This window comes from Peromyscus leucopus, chromosome 4 (genome assembly GCF_004664715.2).
Source record: "Peromyscus leucopus breed LL Stock chromosome 4, UCI_PerLeu_2.1, whole genome shotgun sequence".
NCBI lineage: Eukaryota > Metazoa > Chordata > Mammalia > Rodentia > Cricetidae > Peromyscus > Peromyscus leucopus.
In genome coordinates, this window is record NC_051066.1 from 113,042,006 (window position 1) to 113,067,970 (window position 25,965).

At 40.9% G+C, this 25,965-nt stretch overlaps 2 protein-coding genes across 5 annotated transcripts in view; one reads left to right on the forward strand and one right to left on the reverse strand.

Annotated features, from left to right (window-relative positions):
- Snap25 (synaptosome associated protein 25) overlaps nt 1-15,084 on the forward strand; it is a 78,468-nt gene extending 63,384 nt beyond the window's left edge. For 3 of the 4 annotated variants that reach the window (XM_028884501.2, XM_028884499.2, XM_037205252.1), the window contains 4 exons: nt 1,148-1,265; nt 4,826-4,951; nt 9,055-9,199; nt 13,756-15,084. In XM_028884501.2, coding sequence (XP_028740334.1) covers nt 1,148-1,265; nt 4,826-4,951; nt 9,055-9,199; nt 13,756-13,824 — 458 coding nt within the window. In that variant the 3' untranslated portion in view covers nt 13,825-15,084. Of the gene's footprint in view, nt 1-853; nt 972-1,147; nt 1,266-4,825; nt 4,952-9,054; nt 9,200-13,755 lie in introns of all 4 variants that reach the window. The other variant, XM_028884502.2, reaches the window with a different exon arrangement.
- A 3,457-nt stretch (nt 15,085-18,541) lies between these two features.
- LOC114703660 (tripartite motif-containing protein 43B-like) lies at nt 18,542-19,874 on the reverse strand. The gene is made up of 2 exons (XM_028884498.2): nt 19,410-19,874; nt 18,542-19,145 (listed from the first exon to the last, which is right to left on the reverse strand). The coding sequence occupies exons 1-2, from the start codon at nt 19,847-19,849 to the stop codon at nt 18,542-18,544; spliced, it is 1,044 nt and encodes a 347-aa protein (XP_028740331.1). The 5' UTR covers nt 19,850-19,874.
- Between the last annotated feature and the right edge of the window lie 6,091 nt (nt 19,875-25,965).

Here is a 25,965-nt window from a genome sequence, read left to right on the forward strand (position 1 = left end):
TGACCAGGTCAGTAGCTAGCAGATCCACATCATAGACACTAGGGACCAGGGCAGGAGAACAAGATATCTTCTTCCCCAGATCTTGTAGTAAGTCACTCTCATATGGTAAGAAATGAATTGATATGTTTTGGTACTTACAGTATTGCTGTGCTGATGTTGCCTTCTTTTCCAGCTTCTGTGAATTAAATAAGGAAAACCAAGAACAGACCATTGGCCACCTTTGGCTGTACAGCCACTGCTGGGGGAAGAACAGAAACTCATAGCCATGTCTGTTCCTGCTTACTGTTCTGTTGTTTGCCACAAAGAAGAAAATACATTCTGTTTTCTCCTTTTATCTGGTTGGGGATACTTAAAAACCAAAAGACAGATATTTTGAAACTGGAGCAGATAATCTTTCTGGAAGCATTGAATGGGAGCCCCTTAAACATAAATTAACAACCTGTTTTTCTTTCTCTTGGGTTTCACTGGTGTCTGAGTCAATACACTGCTGTTTCCCTGGATACGCAAAATCAAACAGACCTTCTGATCCCATCCCATCATGTCTGAACTGCAAACTATTTTGAGCATCGTTCTTGTTCATTTCCTTCCACCATGTCTACATAGGGCAGCAGCAGCCGTCTACAGCAATGCATCCTCTTGGATAATGCATTGTAATCTCAATCTCTCTCTCTCTCTCTCTCTCTCTCCCTCTCTCTCTCTCTCTCTCTCTCTCTCTTCTCTCTCTCTCTCTCTCCCTACCTCCCTCTCCCTCTCTCTCTTTCTTTCTAATTCTGTTTCACATAGTCATTTCTCATGTTCTGTTGGAAACCCAAAAAAAATTCATTCCACACTATCATCCCTTTGTCCTAACCAGAACAACTCGATCGTGTCGAAGAAGGCATGAACCATATCAACCAAGACATGAAGGAGGCCGAGAAAAATTTAAAAGATTTAGGGAAATGCTGTGGCCTTTTCATATGTCCTTGTAACAAGTAGGTACTGGGTACCAGCTCTAATCTGTGGCGTCCAGTTTTCTTTCTTTCTTTTCTTTTCTTTTTTTGTTTTTCTTTTTTAATGTCAAAGTGAATGTCTGAAGTTTTGTCTTTTTTTTCTTTGTCCTTTTCCATCTGCTTCATTCTGTGGGGATAAAATACTTGTGTTTAATCAGAACAACTGGAACGCATTGAGGAAGGGATGGACCAAATCAATAAGGACATGAAAGAAGCAGAAAAGAATTTGACGGACCTAGGAAAATTCTGCGGGCTTTGTGTGTGTCCCTGTAACAAGTAGGTGCTGCCTGCCTGCCTGAAGCTTTGGTTTTCCCAAGGCTCATCTCCAAGCCTTGACTAGCTCATTCCTGCAGGCTCATAGGCAGGATGAGCATGTGGCATGCAGAACAGATCAATACCGTCTCCAATGCATTCATCTCATAGCATAGATAATACTAGTGGGAGTTACTGTTGATGCATTAAAAATCAGGCATACTACAGTGGAAGCCTCACTGTCAGCAATTTTTATTGATGAACATTTCAACATTTTCCAGAAAGTGTACTTTGAAACAGAGGCCTTCGGAACACATTGTTTTCCTCAGTCCCAAGAACAAAAATGGTAGATTTAGAAAAGACTTTGGATAAGTGTAGAAGATTAGAAATGCATGTATCAAGGTTTGATTTTTTTTTTCTTTCTCAGAAGTAAAAGAGACAGGCTAATTTGGTCCAGATAAGCCTCTGCAAGTTGGAGCATGTGGCAGATTCCCTCTCAACTGCCCACAAACTCCTGCAGTTGATCATGAGGTGCTATAGCCTCACCCAGTGCAAAGGTATCCTCTTCAGTAAGAAGTAGTACCCATCCCAAATTGGACTCAACTACTCCAACTCTTCCTCTTGGAAGATCTGCCCGTACACTGGCTGAAATGTTGAAATGTGTAGATTTTGCATGCACGACATCACAAAACATTTAACTGTTCTCAAGGTTCCGCAACGCTTTTTTTGGAATGTAGCAGAAATGTGACATGTGGTTATAAAGGTTTGCAATAGAAAGAACCCAAAAACTTGAGGGTTCTAGAAGATAGTCTCATTTGGCTAGCAGTGGGGGGAAATGCATGAGTGGATTGCCCAACATGCATTTGGAAAATTGAACGTGTTACCTGATCTCCCTCCTCCCTCCCCCTTTCCCTCTTAAAATAAGACTTTTACCCAAAAGCTCTCCTGATCCTAGCTTTTAGAATAGAAATTGATGTCATTTTGAGTAGATTATATGACCATTCACATCCTTTAAACTTTGAGGCTGATTTGAAATATCCCACTTCCTGTTTAGGAGGGGGAGGGGCTCATTTTACCAGTAAATAAAAAGCATGTTTTTTTTAGAAAAAAAAAAAAAAAAAAAAAGAAGAAGAAGAATGCTCTACGGTAAAGCCTGGCTAACTGGAATCCAGCTAACTGGAACCTTCAGCTGCACAATACTTTTGTCCCCTTTCTGGTTTTAGCCAAAAGAAAAGTGGGGCAGGGGTATTGGAAGGAGGCAGTCATCCAATATTTGAAATGTTTTGTTTTTCAGGACATCTAGATAATTTGCAGTGTCTCACATAGTCTTTATTCTACAGCCTCTGCCTATGAAGAAATAAATAAGTGATAAGTTAGAGCAGATTTTAAAAGGTCATCAGACACATCAATATAAGCCATAGCCGTGGAAGACTTGATTGTGCTCATACCCAAAGACTCTTGAACAGAAAATTAGCTCAAAAATTTGAGAAAGATATTTACTAATTACCCTTAAAACGGAATTTTCCTGCAGCATACTCCCAAATGACTCACGGGCAAGCATTCCAGTTAGTCAAGTTTGACTGTCAGCCCCTTTCAGAGCTAACCTGCCTCACATTTGGAGTGAATTCCAGCAGATCCCCACCCCCACCCCCTCCATCAATTGTGTGTGAAGAAAGGGTGGAGGTAGGGCTCTTTGAGGTGGGTCCTCAGGTTCTGAAGAAACATGACCCTGACTAAATCCATAGATAAGTGGTCCCTGACTCCTTGATTCTACAGAGACCCTAACTGAGCTTCAAAGCTTGAGTAAAGTGTTCCCCAATGTGTGTAAATAACGCTTTAAAAACCATGTGTCACAACGCAGTGGCTGGTGGTGCCCTGGACTCTCTGGGGGCTTTGCCCTGTCTCGGCATGTTTCGAAGGACTATGGTAGATGTACGGCCGTGATGTGAGTCTGTGCAGCGTTGTGGGTGCAGTGGTTTGCCTTCTCTTTGGAAACGCATATTTCCCTTTCCTTTGACTTTGCCAAAGATGGTATACCAGACATTTTACATAGCAGAAAACATCACAAAGTCCAAACAGCTTCTTAAAGCCAAAAAGAGAGACAATGGGAGGTGGGGTGGAGACACAAGCTCTCTTAGCTATGAAAATTTGTTGGTGACCTTGTACCATTCATGGAGTGAACCCATGCCCTTTGGTGCAGTAGGTTGTGAAAGTCAATTGGGGGAACTGCTGAAATCTCACTGGTGCATTTCCCATTTGTCACCATGGTTTCCTGGTCCTCAATCTGCAAGGATTAAAGCCAGTTTAAGAGATGGCTTTATCCCTCTAGTGAGAGAAAAAAAGGGGAAAGGGAGTTAAATCTTGGTGCCTCAGAATAAAAACTGTGAAATGGGACCAAAGGATGTATGTTGTTCTTGGACTCAAAAGCATGTGGTTTCTACTATGCAAAGAACCTAGAAACATCTTTGATTGCCTTAAATTACAACATACCCACCAAAATATGCTCTATATGTTTCTATTGGGCACAACAGGTATGCCTGGATTTTAAGTTTTGTTCCAAGGCAGGTCAGTGAAATGTAGCCCATGGAGACCACACTAGTTCCAGACCACTCTCCCCTGTCATAACACAGGCTAGTTTAAAATAGGAATCTGAATGCACACTACCCTGCCCTTTGGCCCACCTAAGAAGCTAATGAACTGCGTTTCAAATCGTCACGAAGGCTATTACTGTCCTGCTAGTGCCTATTTCGAGAATGGTCAACTTCTGGAGTAGTTTGGCTTAAATGAGAATGCTTCACTTTTTACTCATGCCTGTAGCTGGTGCATGAAGAAGACACAGGGTGGGGTGGGGGTGGGGTTCCTCTTTGGTGCTAGATGGCTTGTTCTCTCTTCTATTTTCCTGCATTCATTTCACTATGCTTCTTTTACTTTTTGTCTCTGTGGACAAAGGTTTGTACATCAACACTGGATGTATGGTGACTGTTTGGAAGTACCGATATATTATCAATTTCAAACCACTATAGAGGCAACCCAAAGACCATCACCCTTGGCCAACCACCAATCCTTTGTGTCTTTCATGAAGCAATGGAAATGTAGTTTCTACATTCATTGGGGGAAATACATTAAGCGGACATCGTTGCATGATAATGTGTTAAAAACTTGGTCAAGTATGTTTTTCTTCATGATTCTGTGTTACTGTGGTGTGATGTACACCCTCTACTTGGCAGTCTTGTTTTGTGTCTGTCTGCCAGTATGTTTTTTCTGTGTTTTGTGTCTCAAAATATAACCATGTCACTGAAATAGAACTGAATCTTCTCCGGCTATCTTAAGCCTTATCTTAAATCCAATTAAACCATAAAACAAACCAAAGATTATTCAATTCGCTCAATTGAAAATAAAATGCTGAATAGCTGAGGCATGGTGGTGGCCAACTGTTTGGGTCCAGATTATGATATATCGGTATTCTCTAATGCCTCAATTTAATACTCATTCGCTTGGTTTGGTTCTTTGCTTAAAGAATTGGTAATTTCTGAGAGCTTTCTTCTCCACCCTGTGCTCTGTCACTCACCCAATTTTTTGCATAGGCTTAAATCCAGTGATGCTTACAAAAAAGCCTGGGGCAATAATCAGGATGGAGTAGTGGCCAGCCAGCCTGCTCGTGTGGTGGATGAACGGGAGCAGATGGCCATCAGTGGTGGCTTCATCCGCAGGTGAGTTCCCTGTAGTTCTTTGCTGATGGATAACCAGCACTGAACTATTTTATCTTCTTCCATAAAAACAAAATTTTGAGCTCCCTCGAGGGGCTAGGACTGGATTAATGATAGCCTCACTCACTTATCTGGTTTTTGGCTGGAATTTCACTAGAGGTACTTCTGTCTACCTCTGTGAGGTCTTCCATCCACCTCCATGAGGTCTTCCATCCACCTCCATGAAGTCTTCCAAGAAAGAATTTAGGTTTCTTCATGGTTATGGTAGTGTGTCAAAGGGACAAGACCCAAGGCAAAATGTCTTTCCAAACTATGCTTTGGGTGCTATTTGCCAGAGCATCAAATCCCATGACCACATCCAGAATAAGAGTGGTTATGGAAAGGCATTAAACGGCATGGGTTTATTTTAGCGACGCTTCTTAAAGAGACAGTTACTGTAACATGAATCTTAAAATGTCTTATTAATAATTAAAAAAAAAATCTGGAGCCAGACATTGAGGTGAAAGCTGTAAGATCAGAGAAACAGAACAAGCCACAACCAACCTCACCTAGCCAACACCTTGGTCAATCCTGTTTCCACGAATCCTTAGACTGAAAGCCTCTTGAGTCCTCATCCAGAGTGGATCTCAGCTGAACTGCTGCTAAAAAGCCTAAAAGCTCAAAAGTCTCCAGTTCCTGGTCCTCATGCCTTATATACTTATATACTTTTCTACTTCCTGACATCATTTCCTGGGATTAAAGGCATGTGTCCTTCCCAAGCAATTACATGAGATTTCAAGTGCTGGGATTAAAGGTGTGTGCCACTATGCCTGGCTCTGTTCCCAGGGTGGTCTTGAACTTCCAAAGGCACACGCCTTTAATCCCAGCACTTGGGAGGCAGAGCCAGGTGGATCTCTGTGAGTTCGAGGCCAGCCTGGGCTACCAAGTGAGTTCCAGGAAAGAAGCAAAGCTACACAGAGTAACTCTGTCTTGGAGAATAAAACAAACCAAAAACAAACAAACAAAAAAAAAAACCACAGAGATCCAGACAGATCTCTGCTTCCTGAGTGATGGGATTAAAGGTATGTGCCACCACTGTCTGGCCACTATGTCTCATCTAGTGGCTGGCTCTATCCTCTGAGCCCCAGATGAGTTTTATTTGTTAGAACATAAATAAAATATCATCACAGGTTGCAGAGGCATGTTCAACAGCATGAGTGATGTAGCATTTACAATCTAGTAATAGTAGAAGGCTGTTACCACTCAGTCTTCAGGAGACAGGAGCAATAACTGTTACCAGAACCCAACAGTGACTACAAAGGGGTATTATGGTAGTGAAATGTGGTCATAGGCAGAGTTGGCTAGCATAGAAAGGGAAGGAAATGCCCTAAACCCTGCTTCCCTTGTCCTGCAGTCTCTGTCAGGCCAAAGCCCATTGGAATTCAGAGCAAGCACTCAAGTTACATAAGTCAGCTGATACCTTCGTTCTGAGGAAACAACCAAGCAGAAAAAAAGCCAAATATTTTCAATGAAAATTGAGAGATTATAGTCCTTATATTTTTGGACCCCTATCCCCAGCTCACTTCACATTATCATCCCTTTGTCTTAACCAAAACAGCTTAATTTTGTCAAAGAAAGCATAAACATATATACATATATAAGTCTAAATACATATACATATATTTACACTGGACATATATAGATCATCAGTTCTCAACCTGTGGGTAGCAACTCCTTTGGCAAACCTCTCTCTCCAAAAAATTTACATTATGATTCATAACAGTAGCAAAATTGTGGTTATGAGGTAGCAATGAAAATGATTTTACGGTTGGGGGTCACCACAATATGAGGAATTGTATTAAAGGTCACAGCATTAGGAAGGTTGAGAACCACTGGTTTAGACTGTTATACCAGGACTCAGCATAGGAGAGAGTATACATCCTCAATACCATCTACCTTCAAGTCACTGTAGTTGTTGGCCAACTGCTGTGATTCAAATGTGCTTCATAAGGTGGAGAGTCTAGATTTGCACCTGTAGCCTTACAGATGACAATTCTAATTCTGCCTCTAAATGATTTTCAAGCCAGTGCCTGTGTTAGTATCAACTAGGGGATACAGAAGAAAGAAAGGGAAGGAGGAAAGATGGAGGAACTTGTGCCTATATTCAGTACACAGCCATTGAATCCAAACCTCTTGACACTGACACAAGCATCTACGATTTGTAAAAGCTCGGGTGATTCCCCTGTGTATTAGGACTGGAAATGATTACATTACAGGAATTTGTTCAGTGTTGATGATGTTCAAATGAAATGTAAATGGTAGGAGGTTTTCTCTTAATTTTTAAATTTTCTCCAGCTCAGGCTAATATATATTTTAGCGGAGGCAGGCATAGTGGCATGAGACTGCAATCCCAGCATTCAGGAGGCCTGAGTGCTCAAAGCCAGCTTAGGCTATATATGGACCAATATTTTAAGCAAAACAAAATGAACAAAAGAATAAAGTCATAATAGGCCAGTGTACTTTGGGAGTTGCTATGGGAAAAGGAGTTTAACCCTCCAGTGTTTAGCTTATTACTGTAACTAGTAGGAAGATTTTGTAATTATTGCCTTCTACTTGCAGTAAGATGCCTGCTGTTTGCAATAGTGTCTTCTTAACCTTCAAGTTGGCCTTTGGAAATGTGGCACCGTGCTTTGTGAGCCAGCTCCTGCCCTCCCTTTCCTACCCATTCAATGGAAAGCACCAGATACACATTTTTCTGCTCTGAAAGCACCTGTTCCAATGCCCCTACCAAACCTATGAAATCAACATACGCATGTATTAAGAGTCACCCTGAAAAAAGCAGTTCCCTTTGAATCTCTTTGGAGTTCTCAGGATTAAGGGGCAGACAGGTTATCACTGATGTCCATACTGATGCACAGCCCAAGTCGGCAAAGTGATAAGCACTGAGATTCTCTGCATCACTCTTTTTTTTTTTTCATCTACAAGTTGAATCTTAGAGATTGATGTTTCAGAGAAAACAAAACACAGTCTCTGTATAATTCTGCCTCTATCCTCTGACCTGGAGTCTCTCAGAATAAATGATTTTATCTTCATAAAAATAAAATTAGGGTATGGAGTGGCTCAGAAGTGGCTTTGCCACAAAAGTGAGTTCAGATGCCCAGGAGCTTTGTGAAAATCAGATATAGCAGTGCACATCAATCATTCTAGTGTACCTGTGGTGACATGGGAAGTGGGCAGGAGAAATCCCCAAAACTCATACATAACCTACATGGTGATAAGCAGGATGCTCTAGTAAACATGTTAGAAAGTAAGGACCTACACCTGAGGCTATCCTCTGATGTTTACATGGATACCACGGGACACACCAGGACTCACACATGAACACACACATACAGATCACACACATACACACATACCACAAACACACATACACACATTAAAAATAAATAAAATAGGCTGGGTGATGGTGGTTCATGCCTTTAATCTCAGTACTCAGGAGGCAGAGTCAGGCAGATCTCTGAGTTTGAGGCCAGCCTGGTCTACAGAGCGAGCTCTGGGACAGCCAGGCATACACAGAGAGACCCTGTCTTGAAAAACAAAAAGTAAATAAATAAATAAATACATACATACATACATACATACATACATAAATAAATAAATAAATAAAATACACATGTAAGAATGAGGGAATGATGTATGTAGTTTGAGAAATCATGAAAGTAAATTAAATTGATATATGCCTTCTTTAGAACTATAAAGTCAAAGCAGATGTAGCGGTACAGACTTGCAAGATTAATGCTGGGCAGGATGAGGACAGTGAATCAAGATCTCCACCAGCCTTGGCTTCATAGCCAAACCTTATCAGAGAAAGATACATAGAGAGAATTCAAGGCTCCTAAATACAGTTTTTGCATAAACACGCAAGTACTTTACTATTAAGCTACACCTTGAGCTCAAAACACTGATGTTAAAATTACATTTGAAACAGACAGATGTTAAGGCTTGTTGGTATATTGAATGAGAATAAGGTAGATCCCTAGGTGTCTGTAAATTTCCTACAAACTCTACTTCTTGATACCAACTTTCTTCTCACACTCTATCTTCCAAAATTGCTCTTTGGCTCCCAGGGTAACAAATGATGCCCGGGAAAATGAAATGGATGAGAACCTGGAGCAGGTGAGCGGCATCATTGGCAACCTCCGTCATATGGCCCTAGACATGGGCAATGAGATCGATACCCAGAATCGCCAGATCGACAGGATCATGGAGAAGGTGAGCCCACAGCTATCAGGTGGTGACTATTGGTTGCCTCTAGGAAGGGGACACGGCCTCCAGGCACAGTAGTTGCTGGATATTTTACTCTTAATACTTGAAGACAAAAACGTGGGCTTCAGCAACAGAACTGGAAAGAAGATTAGAATGTAGTTTGGATTTTGATTTATTGTGGGTGCTGAGGATTGAGCACAGGGCCTTGCGTGTGCTAGAAAAGTGTTCCACCAATGAACTATACCTTGAGCCCCAGAGTATACAATTAAATGTAGTCAGTATTTTTTCTCAATTTCTCCCATGCCAAGCATGTGCTAGGCACTTAGAACACATGAAAATGAGACACATCATATTCCTGCTGCCAAGAAAGTTGTATCAGGACACTGAAATCATGAAACCACTCACCATACAAATCAGACATTAATTCTCCTTCCCTGCATTTTCCTCAGTCCTAATAGTAGCATGTTGAATATTAATTATAATATTTTAACTGTCCAAATACCAACAGAGGGAGAAAGGTACATTAAGTGTTTAATAATGATTTTATATGTGTAATTTCTGTCTAGCTCCTCTTATGCTGTGTGTTAATTCTCTGTGAGACACTGAAATTCTTAATCTGAGATCTTGAACCTCTTTATAATATCTTTTTCATTGCCAGGAGCAAAGTGGGTTAATTTTTAAATCACAAAGCTAAGTAGTGGTTTCTTGGTCCCCAAGCATCCTTCAATGCCTTGAAGGGATGAAAAGACAATATTGTATCAAAACTCCTCCAGATAAACAATATCTGGTCACATAATATTCTGCCTGACCAGTATACTAACGTCTACACAAATGTCAGAGCTGGCAGACAAAATGCTTGGGCTTTGCTTTTATCTGCAAGTTACAACATGCTTGTCATAGCTAAGCAGCTTTTGAAACTATGATAAAGCGTTTAACGCTGTGAGAGCCAATGGATTTTAGAATTGTATTGAAAGGTTTAAAAAGTGCTGGAGCCAATGCAGCCTGACCTAAGCCATTATAGCCCTAAAGGAAAAATTGAGCAAAGAAATAATTGCTGACTTGTTTTCTAGAAGGAAAACAGGAAGTGCTTGTTTTCTATCAGTGGACCAAACTCACTCAGAAGCAAACAGTTAACCTCAACAAAGCCAGGCAGGGTTCCGGAGAAGAGAGTTTTACTCACATAACGGGGACAACCTTTGAGTTACTGGAAATATTTATTGCTCCTGAAAAGGCAGCAGAGACCACATTCTGCTACCTCTGCAAGTGTAGTTCTCTGGTATGGCAAGAACCTTCTGTACTAAGCTGCACACATAAAGGCGTACACAGGGGTAAAGGTTTAAGAAAAAGCCAGGCAACTTGATGGGAAGTAGCTGCCCTGGTTTGCCATCAACCCTAGACTGCTGAGTCACCAAGGTAAGGGGAAGGAGTATAGTTGCCTTTTAATAATTAGTTTAGCCTGGTTAACATTTGAAATAGAAATTGCTTCTTTTCCCCCTCAAAATCACAATCTGGACACAGTTTAAACAGAGCCCCTTTGGATCTAGCCAATCATGTTGCCAAGCTGCACCATTATTAGGAGACTCTCCCTTTCTCAAGGAAGCTCTGGTCTCTGCTCACTGTATTCAAAAGTCTCTGCGTGCATAGGATTGAGTTAAAACCACACAGTAGGCAAAGCAAAGCAAATTTCTTCTCTCCTGACCTCATCACTGATCTTCATCCCACATCCACACCATCATGATCTTTTCTTATCAGCATTTGGGTTGATAGTGAAGTCTGGGAAGTTCAAAACAATAAGAGTTTTCTTATATTCATGTAGATTTTTAAGAAATTACTTCGTGTTTTTGCTTATGGGTGTTTATATGTACAGTCTTCCAAAGCTACAATCACCCAGTTCTTCCAGAAAACTGGAAATTGGAAGTAAGCTTCCATCCCAAGCTTTATGCAAACTGGCACTAAGGAAACAGTGGAGATGTTCAAACTTCATGGTGAAGCCAGTGGAAGTAGATGTGTGATATGCAAGCTAGGCAGTCCTTGAGGTCTTCTGTCAGTGGGAAACACACAGCCCGAGAACTAAGGCGATTACTGCTAAAAGGGATTTGCTGTTCAGCAGCTCTGCAACCTGAAAGATTGGAGAAGCGTTTAAGCCTGGAATCTGAAAAGGCTGGTGTACGGCATAGTAAGCATACCATTCTAGACGTCTGATCTGGACCAGTACACCACCTGCCATGAAGATGAAGACTCAGACACATGGGCTCAGTAGCTCCTTCTAACAATGTCTGGGCTCCCTGATGGATACTGTGGCCCTATCATAAAAGGAAATCATGTAGCACATATTGGAAATGTCAGCAAGCTTAGTATCCTCTAAAATCAAACATGAAAAGTGGGGTGGGGATAGCTGCCTTTATTAAAACAAAACAAAACAAAAATCCTCAACACATAAATATGATGAACATAGAAGCATTTCCCAAGGGACATACCTGAAGAGAAATTCTGTTTTGTTGTTGTTTGTTTAGTTGGTTGGTTGGTTGGTTTGGTTTTGGTTTCTAAAAGGTGCTATTTATTTTGTATAACATAGAAAGTACTTTTGTGTCATGTATTATGGGTCTGGAATTTGAGTGTGCTTCTGAGAGAACTTATGAGGAAATGACGGGCACCCATTGAACGAAGGTGTTCCAGGTCCACCCTGTCCTTTGAGACTATCCCAAGAATAGCCTCTGTTCTACTTAGATATCCCTGGAGCTGCCTTGGGAAAGCCAGCAGTACATTCATCAACAAGACAGTCTCAATTTGCCTTCAGAAATAACATTTATATTAAAGTGGATTATTTTCTGCACTCAGTCTAGAAACAGTACAATTCAATCCATAGGAACATTTCAAATTGGTCTGAGCTAGAAATTTTCCTTTGTACCAAAGTATGATTATGCCTGATACAGTTTGTAGGTACAGAAGAAGGATTTGGGAACTAAATAAAATTGGGGGGTGGGGATTATCCATTTTCCAAATGAGAATCCTGGGAGTCTAATACATGTGTCTATAGTTCAGGACAATCAGGACAAATTAATGTTCCCTCTTATGATGTAAATACTCGTTTTGAAGCCAACTTCTGATTAACCAAACAGATGGTAGAGAACCATGGCCAGATAATTCAGTTGTGAATAATCTAGAAATATGTTCAACTTTGCAACTCTGTTTGAATATGGATGACTCCAGTGTCCTAGGAATTCACAAGTTCAAACTGAGTATGGAACACCCTACCCAGTAGAGATTGGAAAGTGGGGAAGTAGGTGGGGCACCTGTGATCAGTGGGTGATAATGGCTCAGCAGAGAACTAACTGGGCTCTTCCGGACCACCTAGTGGCTCTCTCCTTTGCAAGGCTATGGTGCTGCAAACACCATTACCACATGTGACAGGAAAGAGCAACCGCCTCTACTTGCTGACTTGCCTTTCTCCATGGTCATGGTCATGGGAACAGTTAATTCCCTGGTGGATAAAGGTCTAACCTTGTGGCATTCCTGGGTTTCATGCTATGTATACAGCACGATGTGACTCAAAAAGTGAATAAGTCAACCTGAGGCTGAGGGAAGCGAGGCACAAAATTATAGCAATTGTGCTTTTGTTAAAGATAAGCTGGTTACCAAACTCATGGAAGTGAGTCTTCAAAGAGGGCACTTAAATATTGCTGTCTTTAATGACAGCATGCTCCTATGTAGTGATGCCCCAACAAGAACACCAAGGGAATATTGAATCCATTTGCTTGAATTAGGGGGGAAAAAAAGGAAAATAGGGTTTAAAGGCCAGTAAATAACCTGAAGCATGCCAAACTTCAACTCAGTAACAATAACTGTAAGATAAGACACAATAAGCACTTACTCTTAGGACAGACATTTTTAATGTCCATTATATATGTATGCTCAATTAATGCATCACAGGAAACCTCTATAGCAGAGTGAGTAATAGTGTGTTTTCTGAATCCAGGCTGCTTGCATTTTGACTTTCCCTCAATTACTAAGTCTCTAGAGAATTGCCTGTATTCCTATCTGCTTTGTTTCTTTCCTTGGAAAACGTAGCAAATAATCATGTACACCCAATGATTAATGTCATCCAGGTTTAATGAGTAGAACACTGTTGATGTCATACTCATTAGCACTATTCTTTACCGGCCCTTCTTGTAAACAAGAAAGTTGAGATCTAAGATGTAATTGGCCCAAACAGACACTGCTGAATAAGTGAGCCAAGAAGGATCTAACAAGTGGGGACAATTCAGTTCAGTTGAACAGATAGCACTGCTTCCACAGAAGTCATTGAGTACTGAGTACTTTTTCAGCATAGAAAGATAAATGATATAACCCTGTCCTCAAAAAACAGATGCTATCCAGTGAGGGAAGTAGTCGAAAATCCAAGTTTCTGTGACCTTGTCCACTTAAGGCCATAGCAATGGTCCTAGGAGAAAGAAAGAAAAAGTGGTGGTTCTGAACGGGGAAGTTTCAAGGTTGAGTGGACCCAGAAGGTGAATGGAACTTTAAGGAGTAATCTAAAACCTCTCTTGTGGTCTCTTTTCTAGGCTGATTCCAACAAAACCAGAATCGATGAAGCCAACCAACGCGCAACAAAGATGCTCGGAAGTGGTTAAATTTGCCCTTCTGCTGTGCTCTCCTCCAAATATTGTTGGACAAGAGAGCTCCTTCATGCTTTTCTCATGGTATTACCTAGTAGGTCTTGCGCGCACACACACACACACACACACACACACACACACACACACACACACACAGTCGCCCCCATTGTAAGTGTCCTGTGTGGTCTGTCAGATTCCCAATGATACTATGTGTCTTTTGTTCTCTTTGGCTCTCTTTCTTTCCAAAGGTTGTACATAGTAGTCGTCTGGTGGCTCCAATTCCCAACCTAAGATGTCTTGGGTCTCATTTTTTTCTTTTCTCAGTGGCGTTTGCTGAATGACAACAATTTAGGAATGCTCAATGTGCTGTTGATTCTCTCAATACACAGTATTGTTCTCGTAAAACTGTGACATTCCACAGAGCTACTGCCACGTCCTTTCTTCAGGTGTCAGGCTCTGAATCTCTTCAAATGTGCTGTCTTTGGTTCCTCATGGCTATTATCTGTCTTTATGATTTCATGATTAGACAATGTGAAATTACATAACAGGCATTGCACTAAAAAGTGATGTGATTGATGCATTTATGCATGAGAACTAAATAGATTTTTAGATTATTCCTACTTAAACAAAAACCTTCCATGACAGTAGCATCCTGACAAGAAAACACACACAACAGCAACAATAACAAAACAACAACGCATGCTCAGTATTGGGACACTGTCGAGATTAAGTCATACCAGCAAAACCTGCAGCTGTGTCTCTTGTTTTCTGTCAACATACAGACTTACTGGTCATAACCATCCCTTCTTTTTTCTTTTTCTTTTTAAACAACAACAACAAAAAAATGGAGTTGACACACCATTTAATCATTTCTAGCAAAATATGTTTGGCTGAAACTATGTGAGATGGGTGTAATATAGGGTTTGTTTGCTGCTTTTGAAAGCTATGTTTTGGAGACAACTCTTGCTGTGGAAGACGCGAAGATGTAGATCTTTGAAGTCTGACTCTTGTTGATCACTATTTCCCTGTGGTTTGTCATCAGTACAATTCTTTGTTGCTTAATCTAGAGCTATGCACACCAAATTGCTGAGATGTTTAGTAGCTAATAAAGAAACCTTTAAAAAATTATATAAATGAATGAAATATAGATAAACTAACTGTGAGATAAATATCATTACAGCATGTATATTAAATTCCTCCTGTCTCCTCTGTTGGTTTGTGAAGTGATTGACATTTTGTAGCTAGTTTAAAATTATTAAAAATTATAGACCCTGGCTACCGGCTCCTGTCTGATGTTACACTCATACTGGAAGACAAACCCTACATACGTTATTCAGTTGGTCCTAAGAAGCTGGTTGTATTTAACAAGGACCCTGGGTATAAAATCAAAGATGTTCCATTTCAACACAATCCCAATGACAACAGACAACTTGTCTTCATTCTGATAACCTGTTCTAGATATATGTACATGTTTTTCAGTTAGTGAACACCTAGGTTATATCTCCTTTGGCCTATTATGGCCAGTCGTGCTTTGAACATTTGTAGACAAGTTCTTTTAAGAAGCTGTCCTTAATTCTCACATAACCACTCATTTGTGACTATTGTGGCTTCTGATACGACCACCTCCCCTAACACTACTTTTCCTACTGCCTATATCACTTCATTATCTGAACCGGCATTTCTATCCTTTCCATCTTCATCATCACTATATTACACACACACACACACACACACACACACACACACACACGCACGCACGCACGCACGCACGCACGCACGCACACTATAATCACCTCCACTGCCACTGCCCCTGTCACCATAATAGCAGCCACCACCTGCATCACTGTACCATCTCTACACCATCTCCTATCATTTCCTCTACATCACTTCTCTCCATAACCCATAGTAGTAATGCAAGTGCATTTATCTTGGTTGTTGTTGGTGGGTGCATCATTGTACTCAGGAATCTCTCCAGAGGGTTGACGAGGGCAGTGGAGAAGCAGGAAGAGCAATGATAAGTCCTTGTCAGAAAGCAATTGCAGGATTTTTACCCTCTTATAAAGGAGCAACAGCAAGAACACATCTATTTCATAAAATCATGGTAATATAGAGGGTGCTAAAAAACAGAAGAGGTGATTATGTACTGCATATGTCAGAACTGATGGGGGGTCAATACTCAGGCTGTGCAGAATGTACCAAGCTCCATCTGTTCTCAGCCAAAGTGAGTGGGTTTTCACAGGAAAGATGAGTGCAGGCAGTTTGCTTTCAGATGCTCTGGGCAGCATATTTGCTTTGACAATTACATTCGTCCAGGCTTAGCTTTCATGCAGTCATCTACTTCTGGCTAATGAAAGATAGATGTCCCAGAAATGATGCTTTGCAGATAATATAGCAACCCAAGAAATGTATTAGTAATATAACAACAGAACACTGGAAAGGCAAAATCTCCTTTCTTCATTCAGACACTGGCAAAAGACCCTCCTACACAAAATCAAAGGTTGCCCCATGTCTTCTTGGAAAGAGGCTTTCTTCTTAATCTCCTGTGCATTTCTATCTTTCATCCTTCTTTTAAAATTATTTTATGTGTATGTGTGTTTTGTCTGCACAAATGTCTATACATCATGTGTATGATTGTAGTCCACAGAAAAGGGTGTTGCATTCCGTAAGACGAGAGTTATAGGTGGTAGTGAGTTACAATGTGGGAGTGAGGGATAGAACCCAAATTCTCTGGAAGAGCAGCCAGTGCTCTTAACTGTAACACAAATTGCTAAATGGTCTTATTACTAATTAAAAAAAACCTGGAGCCAGATATTGGGGTGAAAGCTGAAAGATCAGAGAAACAGAACAACCTATAGCCACGTTCTTACATCTACAAAATCCTCAGCCTCAAGAGAGAGACCTCCTGTATACTCACACCACATATACCTTTCTCTGCCCTGCCATCTTCCCTCCATCTTTGTGCTGGGATTAAAGGCAAGTGTGCTTCACAAGCAAACACAGGAGATCTCAAGTGTTGGCATGTGCCACAACACCTATCTCTGTTCCCAGTGTAGCCTTGAACTCATGGAGATCCAGACCCATCTGTCTCTCCCAAGTGAAAGGATTAAGGGTGTGTGCCATCACTATGTAGCCTCTATGTCTAATCTAGTGGCTGGATCTCTCTGCTGATCCGCAGATACGTTTTATTGGGATGCACAATGTATCACCATAGTGTTCCATGATTAATCAAATGTGATTTATTTCTCATTCTATTGATGATGAGCACTGAAGTTTTACTTTGGCTATTGTGATGAACACGTTATTTGTATATATGATACAAATGTGCATGGGCATATTGTATTTGGGTGAGACCAGAGAAGGATGTCAGATGTCCTGCTCTATTACACACCAGGTTATTCCCTTGATAAAGAGTCTCTCACTGAACTTGAAACTACATTTTGGCTAGAGAGCTAACCAGCATGATCCAAGGACATGCTTGTATCCAACACTCAATGCTGAGGTAAAAGGCATGAGAAGCCTTGCCTAGATTTATATGGGTGTTGAGGATTTGAACTCAGATCTTTGTGCTTGCTCAGTAAGTGCTATTATTCACTGAGCCATCTCCCCAGGCTCTGCTATGAACATTGTTGCCTATGACTATGCTAATACATGTCTCTTGGTGAATAAAAGTATGTATTTTTGTATGTATTGCAGATACCTACAAATGGCATTACTGAGTCATAGGGTGTAGACATGTTTAGCTTTATTAGATCTTGATAGTTTACTAAAGTGATTGTGCCAATTTCTACTGCTTCTGCTGAACACCAGAGTTTTAGTATGCGTCATTCTTATGAGAAAGGCATAACCCATGCTGCCCTTGGATTTCCCACTTTCTTTCCAGTCTCTGGAGTACTAGGATGACAGCTGTGCACTGCCACACTCAAGCATCCATATATTTTTAATGTCAATAGTGCATGATTTTCCTGGTGTTCGCCAGAACATGTAGCACAAATTGTAAATGCTTTTCCTAATAGAAAAAAAAAGAAGACCCAGATATTGGGGTGAAAGCTGAATGATCACAGAAACAGAACAAGCCATGGCCAGCTCCTGAGGCAATCCTGTTTCCATGAATCCCCAGACTGAAAGCCTCTGAGTCCTCACCCCTGAGGGTCTCAGTTGAACTGTTCTTTCGTTCCTGCCCCCTCATGCCATTTATACCTTTCTGTGCCCTGCCATCTTTCTTCCTCTCTCTGCCCAGCTACATCACTTCCTCTTTCTGACCAGCTCTATCACTTCCTGTCTCTCTGTACAGACCTGCAGACCTCTATGGTTAACTAGTGCTGGGATTAAAGGTGTGCAACACCACACCTGGCACCGTTCTCAGTGTGGCATTGAACTCACAAATCTGGATGAATCTCTGCCTCCCCAGTACTAGGATTAAAGGCATATGCTACCACTGCCTGATTTCTATGTTTCATATAGTGGATGGCTTTTTCCTTTTATTCTCAGGCAAGCTTTATTTATCAGAGCACAAATAAAACACCGCCACAAGAACCCTGGCATGAAAGGGACCAGACAGAGAACTACTGATCTAGGGTTCAGGTTCTTCACTCCATGGCTGAGGACAGAAAATTGAAAATACTCTTCATTTTTCATTTAGTAGCATTTTAATATTTAACAACAATAAATGAGGTAACATTACATTAAGAAATACCTAAAAACACTAATGTCCTGGGATTACATCTTCCGAGGATCACATGGGGCCAGTGGAGAAGAAAGGCCTGACAGAGGGATTGACGGTGCCAGGAGCATATTTGTGTATGAGAGAACTCTTGGCAACATTCAGGAAACTTAAACTACCCTCCTCACAATCGAGGAACACACCAATCCGACCCAGTGGTCTCCCTATATAGTGCTGGAATACTGGGCATGTGGTGAGGAGACTGTAATGATCACCCTCCTTCACACACACCAGAAGAAAGGCACCCTCAGATTCAATGAGCTGGTTTCTGTTGCTTATCCAGGAATCCTTACAGGCCCCCACAGCCCAGTCCAAGGAGGAATTGTTCAAATCCACCTCCCAGTAAAATTTCCCTTCGATGAAGCAGTCTGATCCCCAGGAAGCCAAATAGGATCTAGCAGAATCCACAGATCTATCCTCACCGTGAGGGCTGAAGCTGCATCTTCTCATGACATTGAAGAGCTTCACATTGTTAGGGCATATGCTTGTAAATTTAAAGACAAATTTGAATAGGAAGTGGCTATACCTTTCAGTCAGTCCACTGATGGGTAGAGAGCTGAGCTCTAGATTCAGAGTCTGGGGCATGCTCAGCTGCTGCTGCATTGACTCACTCCTCCTGAACATGTCATCCAAACCCTGGAGCAGTAGCTCATGTGTTGGTTGCTCGCTTGATACTTTCTTGCTGTTGCTCTTTTGCCATCATTTCTTTCTCTGAGATTCTCTAAAACTTGGCTTCATTTTGCATAGACTCATATGTTGCTCTTCTCTTGATGGGACAGGACACATTCCTGTACTCTGCTGACATTTCTCCATGTAAGTAGTTTATCCAATTGTTCTGTCTGCCTCTGTATTCTTTTTATTTTCTTGGATCTTCTCCCACAAACATGCCATTTGCTGTAAAAGTCTTTCCATTTGCTCCTCAGCAGCTACTTCGATGGGACCGTGTTGGTGACCTCTGTGCTCATGGGAGTCAGAGTCAAGTTGACAGAGGTAGCTCCTGTTCTCAACACAGAAGATCCTCTTTGTCTCCTTGTGGGTCACACATTTATGCTCCTCAGAGCTCAGGTACTTCATGAGGCTGGCTTGTCTGGCAATGGACACCAGCTTCTTCAGAACAGTGTTGCTTCTGAAGTCCTTCTGCTCGGATGGTTCCCTACACATAGGGCAATGGACAGGAAGCTGGATGTCTTCCCAAGAAAGGTGGAGGCAGGCTTGACAGAAGCTGTGGCCACAGCTTATGGTGACTGGGTCTGTAAGGCAGTTGAGGCAGATGAAGCAGGTGAGTTCTTCCTGGAAGGCTTGTGACATGTCTGACTCCATTTCTCCACAACTTGTCTCTGGGCTCAGCAATCTTGAGTCAGGACAGAATAATATCAGTTCAGCTCTGGGGTCCAATCCTCAAGGTGTGGGTAGATCTAGCAGTCTCTGGAGCCAGAATGTTTGGAAACACACTCTGTCTGGTCTGGTGAAGAGTGAACCTGGCTGGTTCTTGGAGTGTCCTCTTATAGTTTCCAAAGACCACGCCTACTTCTTCCAAGTCACTTTCCATTGGTGAGTTCCTGTAGATATATTCTAAATGGATGGAAGATTGAATTAACTGTGAGGCCAAGTTCCACAAGCAAATCTCCACAAGGTTTCCCTAGTCACTGCTTAGCTGGGTGTGGTAGCTCACACCTTTAATCCAAGAATCCTAGGGAATGGCCTGCTGAATTGGGAGGAGTTTTAGTTCAAGGCCTGCCTAGCCTATACAGTAAAAACTTGTCTAAAAAAAATAATGAGTAATTTTGCTACAATATTTTACTGTTTCTAAATATTTTATTGTGTGATTAGCCTCTATGTCTAAACTAGTGGCTGGCTCTGTCCTCTGATCTCCAAATAAGCTTTAATGAGGTGCAAAATATATCACCTTACCTTTCTTTATTGGTTGCTTTTTTTTGTCTCTTTCCCACAACCCTGCTCATATGAACTCTGCCATAATCCTCTGTCTGGGCATCTCTGTGTAAGGGAGTTCCAACTAAGACAACCCCTTTCTGAAATTTGTACCATTCCCCATGCTTCTCCCCTAAACCCTGCCCTGGAGAAATGTGCTACCTGTAACTTACTTCATGTTCTTTCAGTCCATCCTTCTTCTGTGACATGTACTCTTAGCACTAAATCCCTGTCTTTCCTCAGGGGAGAGCAAGATAACACATGTCAAGTTGTAAGACTGCTGAAGTGTATTGCTTTCCTGGGGGAGCTCCAGTCTTACCTACCTTCTCCCTCATCCACAACTATATCTTCCCACAAACAAAAAAAATTTTTTTTTGCAGAAGACATCATATTCCCTACTACCCAGCAGTAAGTTGTGAATGAACTATTAAGCAACATAGGACTTCTCTGAACTCTAGTTTCATGTATTAAAGCAATATAGCTACAATAAACAATATTGTTATTTCATTAATAGAAAATATAAGATAAAACATTAAAACATTGTAAAGCTATGTCAAGGTAGACAAGATAAAAACAAATAGTAAACTGGCATAGAAATTCTTTTCTCATTTTAATAGAACTATTATTTATATGACATGATATTTGCACAATTTATTTAGATTATTTTTTTATATTTTTTTTACTTACAGATAGCCATGATTTCTAACTGTATCAATGTGCTACATTTTACAGTTTTTAGTCTCCGGTTTGTGGCGCAAGCCTTTAATCCCAGCAATTGGGAGGCAGAGGCAGACAGATCTCTGTGAGTTCAAAGCCAGCCTGGTCTACAAAGCGAGTTCCAGGAAATGCGCAAGGCTACACAGAGAAACCCTGTCTCGAAAAACAAACAAACAAATAAACAAACAAACAAAAGTTTAGTCAGTCTCTTACAATCACCCAAATGTCATTAAAGTCAAGTACTGCTTTTTCCATCATTCATGTTCCCACACCAGGAGCAACATGTTATGTGCTTCTGTGAGAAACAAATGGTGCTATCCTATAATTGTTTCCAAACACAGACTAGAATCCTTACTTTTGCCAATACTATTAATGATACAAAAAACCTGATCTGAGGCAACATGATCTGAGGAATATAGTGAAGGCTAAGAATTCTTAGCAATTGCTATATAACATATTGTACCTTAAAATAGGAAATAATTTATTTAACTCACAATTCTTTGGTGTGGCATTTGAGTTAAGCCTGGCAGAGTTCTAATCTTGGCTGGTCTATGATTGTGTCAACTGTGGACCCACTGGGTAGCAACTGGCCATCTATTGCTGAGACTTCCTCTGGTTCCATATGGCCTTCCCTTCTACAGCAAGCTGTTTAGAGTTTGTTGACATCTTCTTGAGACCCAGACTTCTCACTTCCACCACATGATATTGGCCAACATAACTCTCATATCAGTCCAGTCCATGGCCAAGAGATAAGGAAATAGATTCAATCTCTTGGGAAAGCTTCCAGGTCCTTTAAAAAAGATTGTACATGCTGTGTGCTGAATGGGATGGCTAACTTCACAATCATTCTGACATTCTTAGAGTGATATAGAGTTCTTTCTCTCTTCTGTGTCCTTAGAGTCTAGTAGAAAGAAAGGCTAAGAATGAGTCATCTTTGTCTTAGAGCAGATCTCTGAGGATATTCCATAGAAGCCCAAGGAGGTTTTGAAGATCAGAAGTAGGGTGCTAGTAGATCGGGGAGTGATGTAGACAGAATGTGGCAGCCTGTTGATAAAACTGACCTTAATCCTGAAATATCAAAATTAATCCCACTTCTCCCAAGCAGGAGGATTGCAGCCACTACCCTTAACCCCTAAATGCCCAGAACTTGGAAGAAAGCATCTTCAAACACACAAAGGGATTAGATCCTCAGCCAGTACTTGATAAATACCCCCTGTCTGAAACTCCTGGGCCCTCCTTCCCCATCTTCTATTTGTTGCTATTTGTGCAGATTTACACTAGATTTTACTTTTTTTGTAGGAGTCTTTATTTTGCTTTTCTTACCAATCTTTTATGTTCAAAAATACACTGTTCTCTTTGCTAATGGGGCAAACAAGACTGATTAGTCAAGAATGAAAAAGAAATTATGTGTGTCAGAGACAGCTTAAGTACACACAAGATGTTTCCTGGGCGTCTGGAGGCGTAGGGCGTAGGAGGTGACTGCTGTCTTCCATGGTATCCGCTTGCTTCTTAAAGGAACCATGACAATTACCAGTTTAGAAACGATGAGGCAAGTACTCATGGTGTATGTTCTTAAACTGCCTGAGGCTGTGGAGATAGAAAGCCCTAGCGACCTAAATCTGATCACTCATTTGTTGTTAAAGGCAAAACTCCAAACTAGGACAAATACATTCTCTAAGAAGTTTCATATTTTATACCCCCACCAAAAAAAATCTTTGTTTTTCATGTCCATACCCTACTTGAAGTTCTATACTCTGAAATTTTATTTAAGCACCTTAAGTGCAAGTTGTCTGCTCAGCCCTTTGACTAATTAGCAGTTCTTAGGTGGATATACCTCAGCCAGTTATCATAGCCTCATTTTATTCCAGAGCAATGATTGAAAACCAAGAAAAAACTTTGGGGTGCCTTGGAAAAGCTTTTCCTAAGTTAGAGGATAGCATAGACTCATTCCTCAAAAAAAAAAAAAAATACATAAATAAAGCTTCAATGAAGCGCATCTGGGAGGGTAAGTCCAGAAGGCAGGGAAGAGGGATGCGAGAGTGAGAAGATGCCTTGGAAAGTGATGCATTATGCAGCTGAGTCAGTGTCATTAGGTACCTGGATATTTGAGCCTAAGGGAAAGCAGAGAACCTGGTAGAATGCAGATTGAGGCCATTTTCCTAGGGAAAGATATGGAGGTGCATGTCCTTTGGCCATGGATTGTCGTGAGTGGCACAGACACCTTCTGCCTGGGTGTCACACTTGAAAGCCCAAAGGGGTTCTGTACCAACAGGACCAACTTGACAGGTGAAGTTAAGGTATAAAGGGTCAACTCATCCTTCTGCAAGGCTGTTGAGGGCTGTATGAAACTGATTGCAGCCCTGTGGCTGGTATAGAAATCAGAGCAAGAGAGTTTGAAGGTGCATATAAGGAACGTTGGCTGTAAGAGAAACATGAAGGAGCAATCAAGTCAACAAGGTCCCCCTTTATACCATAACATTCAGATATTAAAGTTGCTTATGGCTCAACCTTAGAGGGACCAATCATACTAAGAATAGTTCCACAATTACCTGTTCCACTGACAGGGTTTTAACTGAGATTTTGTTTAAAAGAGCTTCTACTAATAAAACAGAAAATGCAAAAAGAAGGGGAGAACTTTTTATTATTATTTTGGGAATATTTGTCTGTTTTGAGACAGAATCTTTATCTATTTTCCAGGCTATACAGAAACTCATTGTATGATCCAGGCTGGCCTCCTAATAATAACCCTGCCTCCTGCCAATGCTAGGATTATATCCCCAACTCCAGGGCAATCTAGAAGACAGATGTCATTAGTGGATTAAACGACGGATGACCACAGAAAAGCAAGAGGAGAGGCATTTGATTGTGTTTTACTTGAACTCTGAAAGCTCAAGAGGCTAGAGAACATATGTATGGTGGAAGACAAGGAAGGGATAGACAGAGGCCAACATTAAACAATCATGGTAGAAGATAGCGCAGGGTGACTGGATGCAGTGAGTGCACATGTAGTCAAATGCAAACTCAAAGCAAGGATGGTCAAGAAATAACGGTGGTGATAGACTCACACCTGACACAGGTAGGCAGGACAGGCAGCTGTTTATAAAGCAGACATGTGGGCCTTTTATTTACTTAACAAGCATGCACATACATTATCAAGAAATACTTTCCTGAGCATGCTCAGTTTATGTTCATAACTTATAATAAAAATGGAAGGCACATTTGGGAGTCTGCTTAGGTCAAAGGCATGGAGCATATGTTTGAAAGGTTAGAATAACTGACCTGCTTGGCTTGAGTCATAAAGTTTTGTCTGAAAAAGACGACGAAAAAGGAAAGGATATTTAGAAGTTGTTGTTTGGCATACAACATAGGTAAAACTGACCTAACTAGTTGAGAAAGCCCAAGAAAGAAGGCTGGGAGTAGAGCTCAGTGGTAGAGAGTTTGCCTAACCATGTATGGGGTTCTAGGTTCATCCTTTACACTATCAGAATGTTTTTAAGTAGGGATAGAGTTAGATTAAAGGGACATATGAAATAACAATAGAGAAGGATTGCAAGACAAAGACTGCTTTTCAACTCAGCTTCTTGTTATGACTACTAGGCTACTTCTAGTTTGTCTTCCCAAAATAAACTGTTCCTTTGTCCATTCTATTCCTTCATTTTCCCCCAGTCATCCAGGTGACCTTGACTATAGTCCTGTGACACACTGCCCTCATCTTGAGTCTCTATATTATAACACTTCTTCAAAATAAATAGCTCCCAAATACATAATCATTATCCTCTAATTGAAATATCTCACTCTTTCACTTTCTTATAACTCTACACTTGCCCTCCAAATATACATAGTAGTCCAGTACCTCCTTGTATATTTGTTCTTAATAAGTCTAATTGCCCAACCCACCAAAAGCCTCAGAGCAAGACACTAGTCCCTCTTATAAAAACATCCAAATAAAAAATGGGGTACAGATCTAAACAGAATTCTCAACAGAAGAATCTCAAAAGACTGAAAGACATTTAAAGAATTGTTCAACAACCTTGGCCATCAGGGAAATGCAAATCAAAATGACCCTGAGATAGCATCTTATACCTTTCAGAATGGCTAAGATCAAAAACACTTATGACAGTTTATGTTGGAAAGGATGTGGAGTAAGGAGAACACCCCTCCACTGCAGGTGGGAGTGAAAACTTGTACAGCCAATTTGAATATCAGTATGGCAGCTTCTCAGGTAATTGGGAATCAATCTACCTCAAGACTCAGCAATATCATTCTTGAGCATATCCCCAAAAGAAGTTCAATCACACCATTAAGACATTTGCTCAACTATGTTCACAGCAGTTTTATTTGTAATAGCCAGAACCTGAAAACAACCTAGATGCCCCTCAACCAAAAAAATGGATAGTGAAAATGTGGTACATTTACACAATGAAGTATTACTCAGTGGTTAAAAACAAAATGACATCATAAAATCTGCAGACAAGTGAATGGAACTAGAAAAAAAAAATCCTGAGTGAGGTAACACAGAAACAGAAAGACAAACATGGTGTGTACTTACTCATAGTAGATATTAGATGTAAAGGAAAGGATAATCAGGCTATAATCCACAATCCCAGAGAAGCTAGGTAACAAGGAGGACCCTAAAAGGAACATGCATGGATCACCCTACAAAGGAAAAATAGATAAAATTCCCTGAGTAAATTGAGAGGGTGAAGAGAAAGAGGAAGGAGAACATGAGCGAATGGGATTGTCAAGTTGGGGGAGGAACAGAGAGGGAGAGCAAGGAAAAAGATATCTTG

Excerpts from the sequence above, each read along its gene's own strand:
- LOC114703660 (XM_028884498.2), bottom strand. The coding sequence starts at position 19,849 with ATGGAGTCAGACATGTCACAAGCCTTCCAGGAAGAACTCACCTGCTTC. Across the intron at positions 19,146-19,409 it reads TTACAGCAAATGGCATGTTT|GAGGAGTGAGTCAATGCAGC; the intron begins GTGGGAGAAGAT and ends TGACATGTTCAG.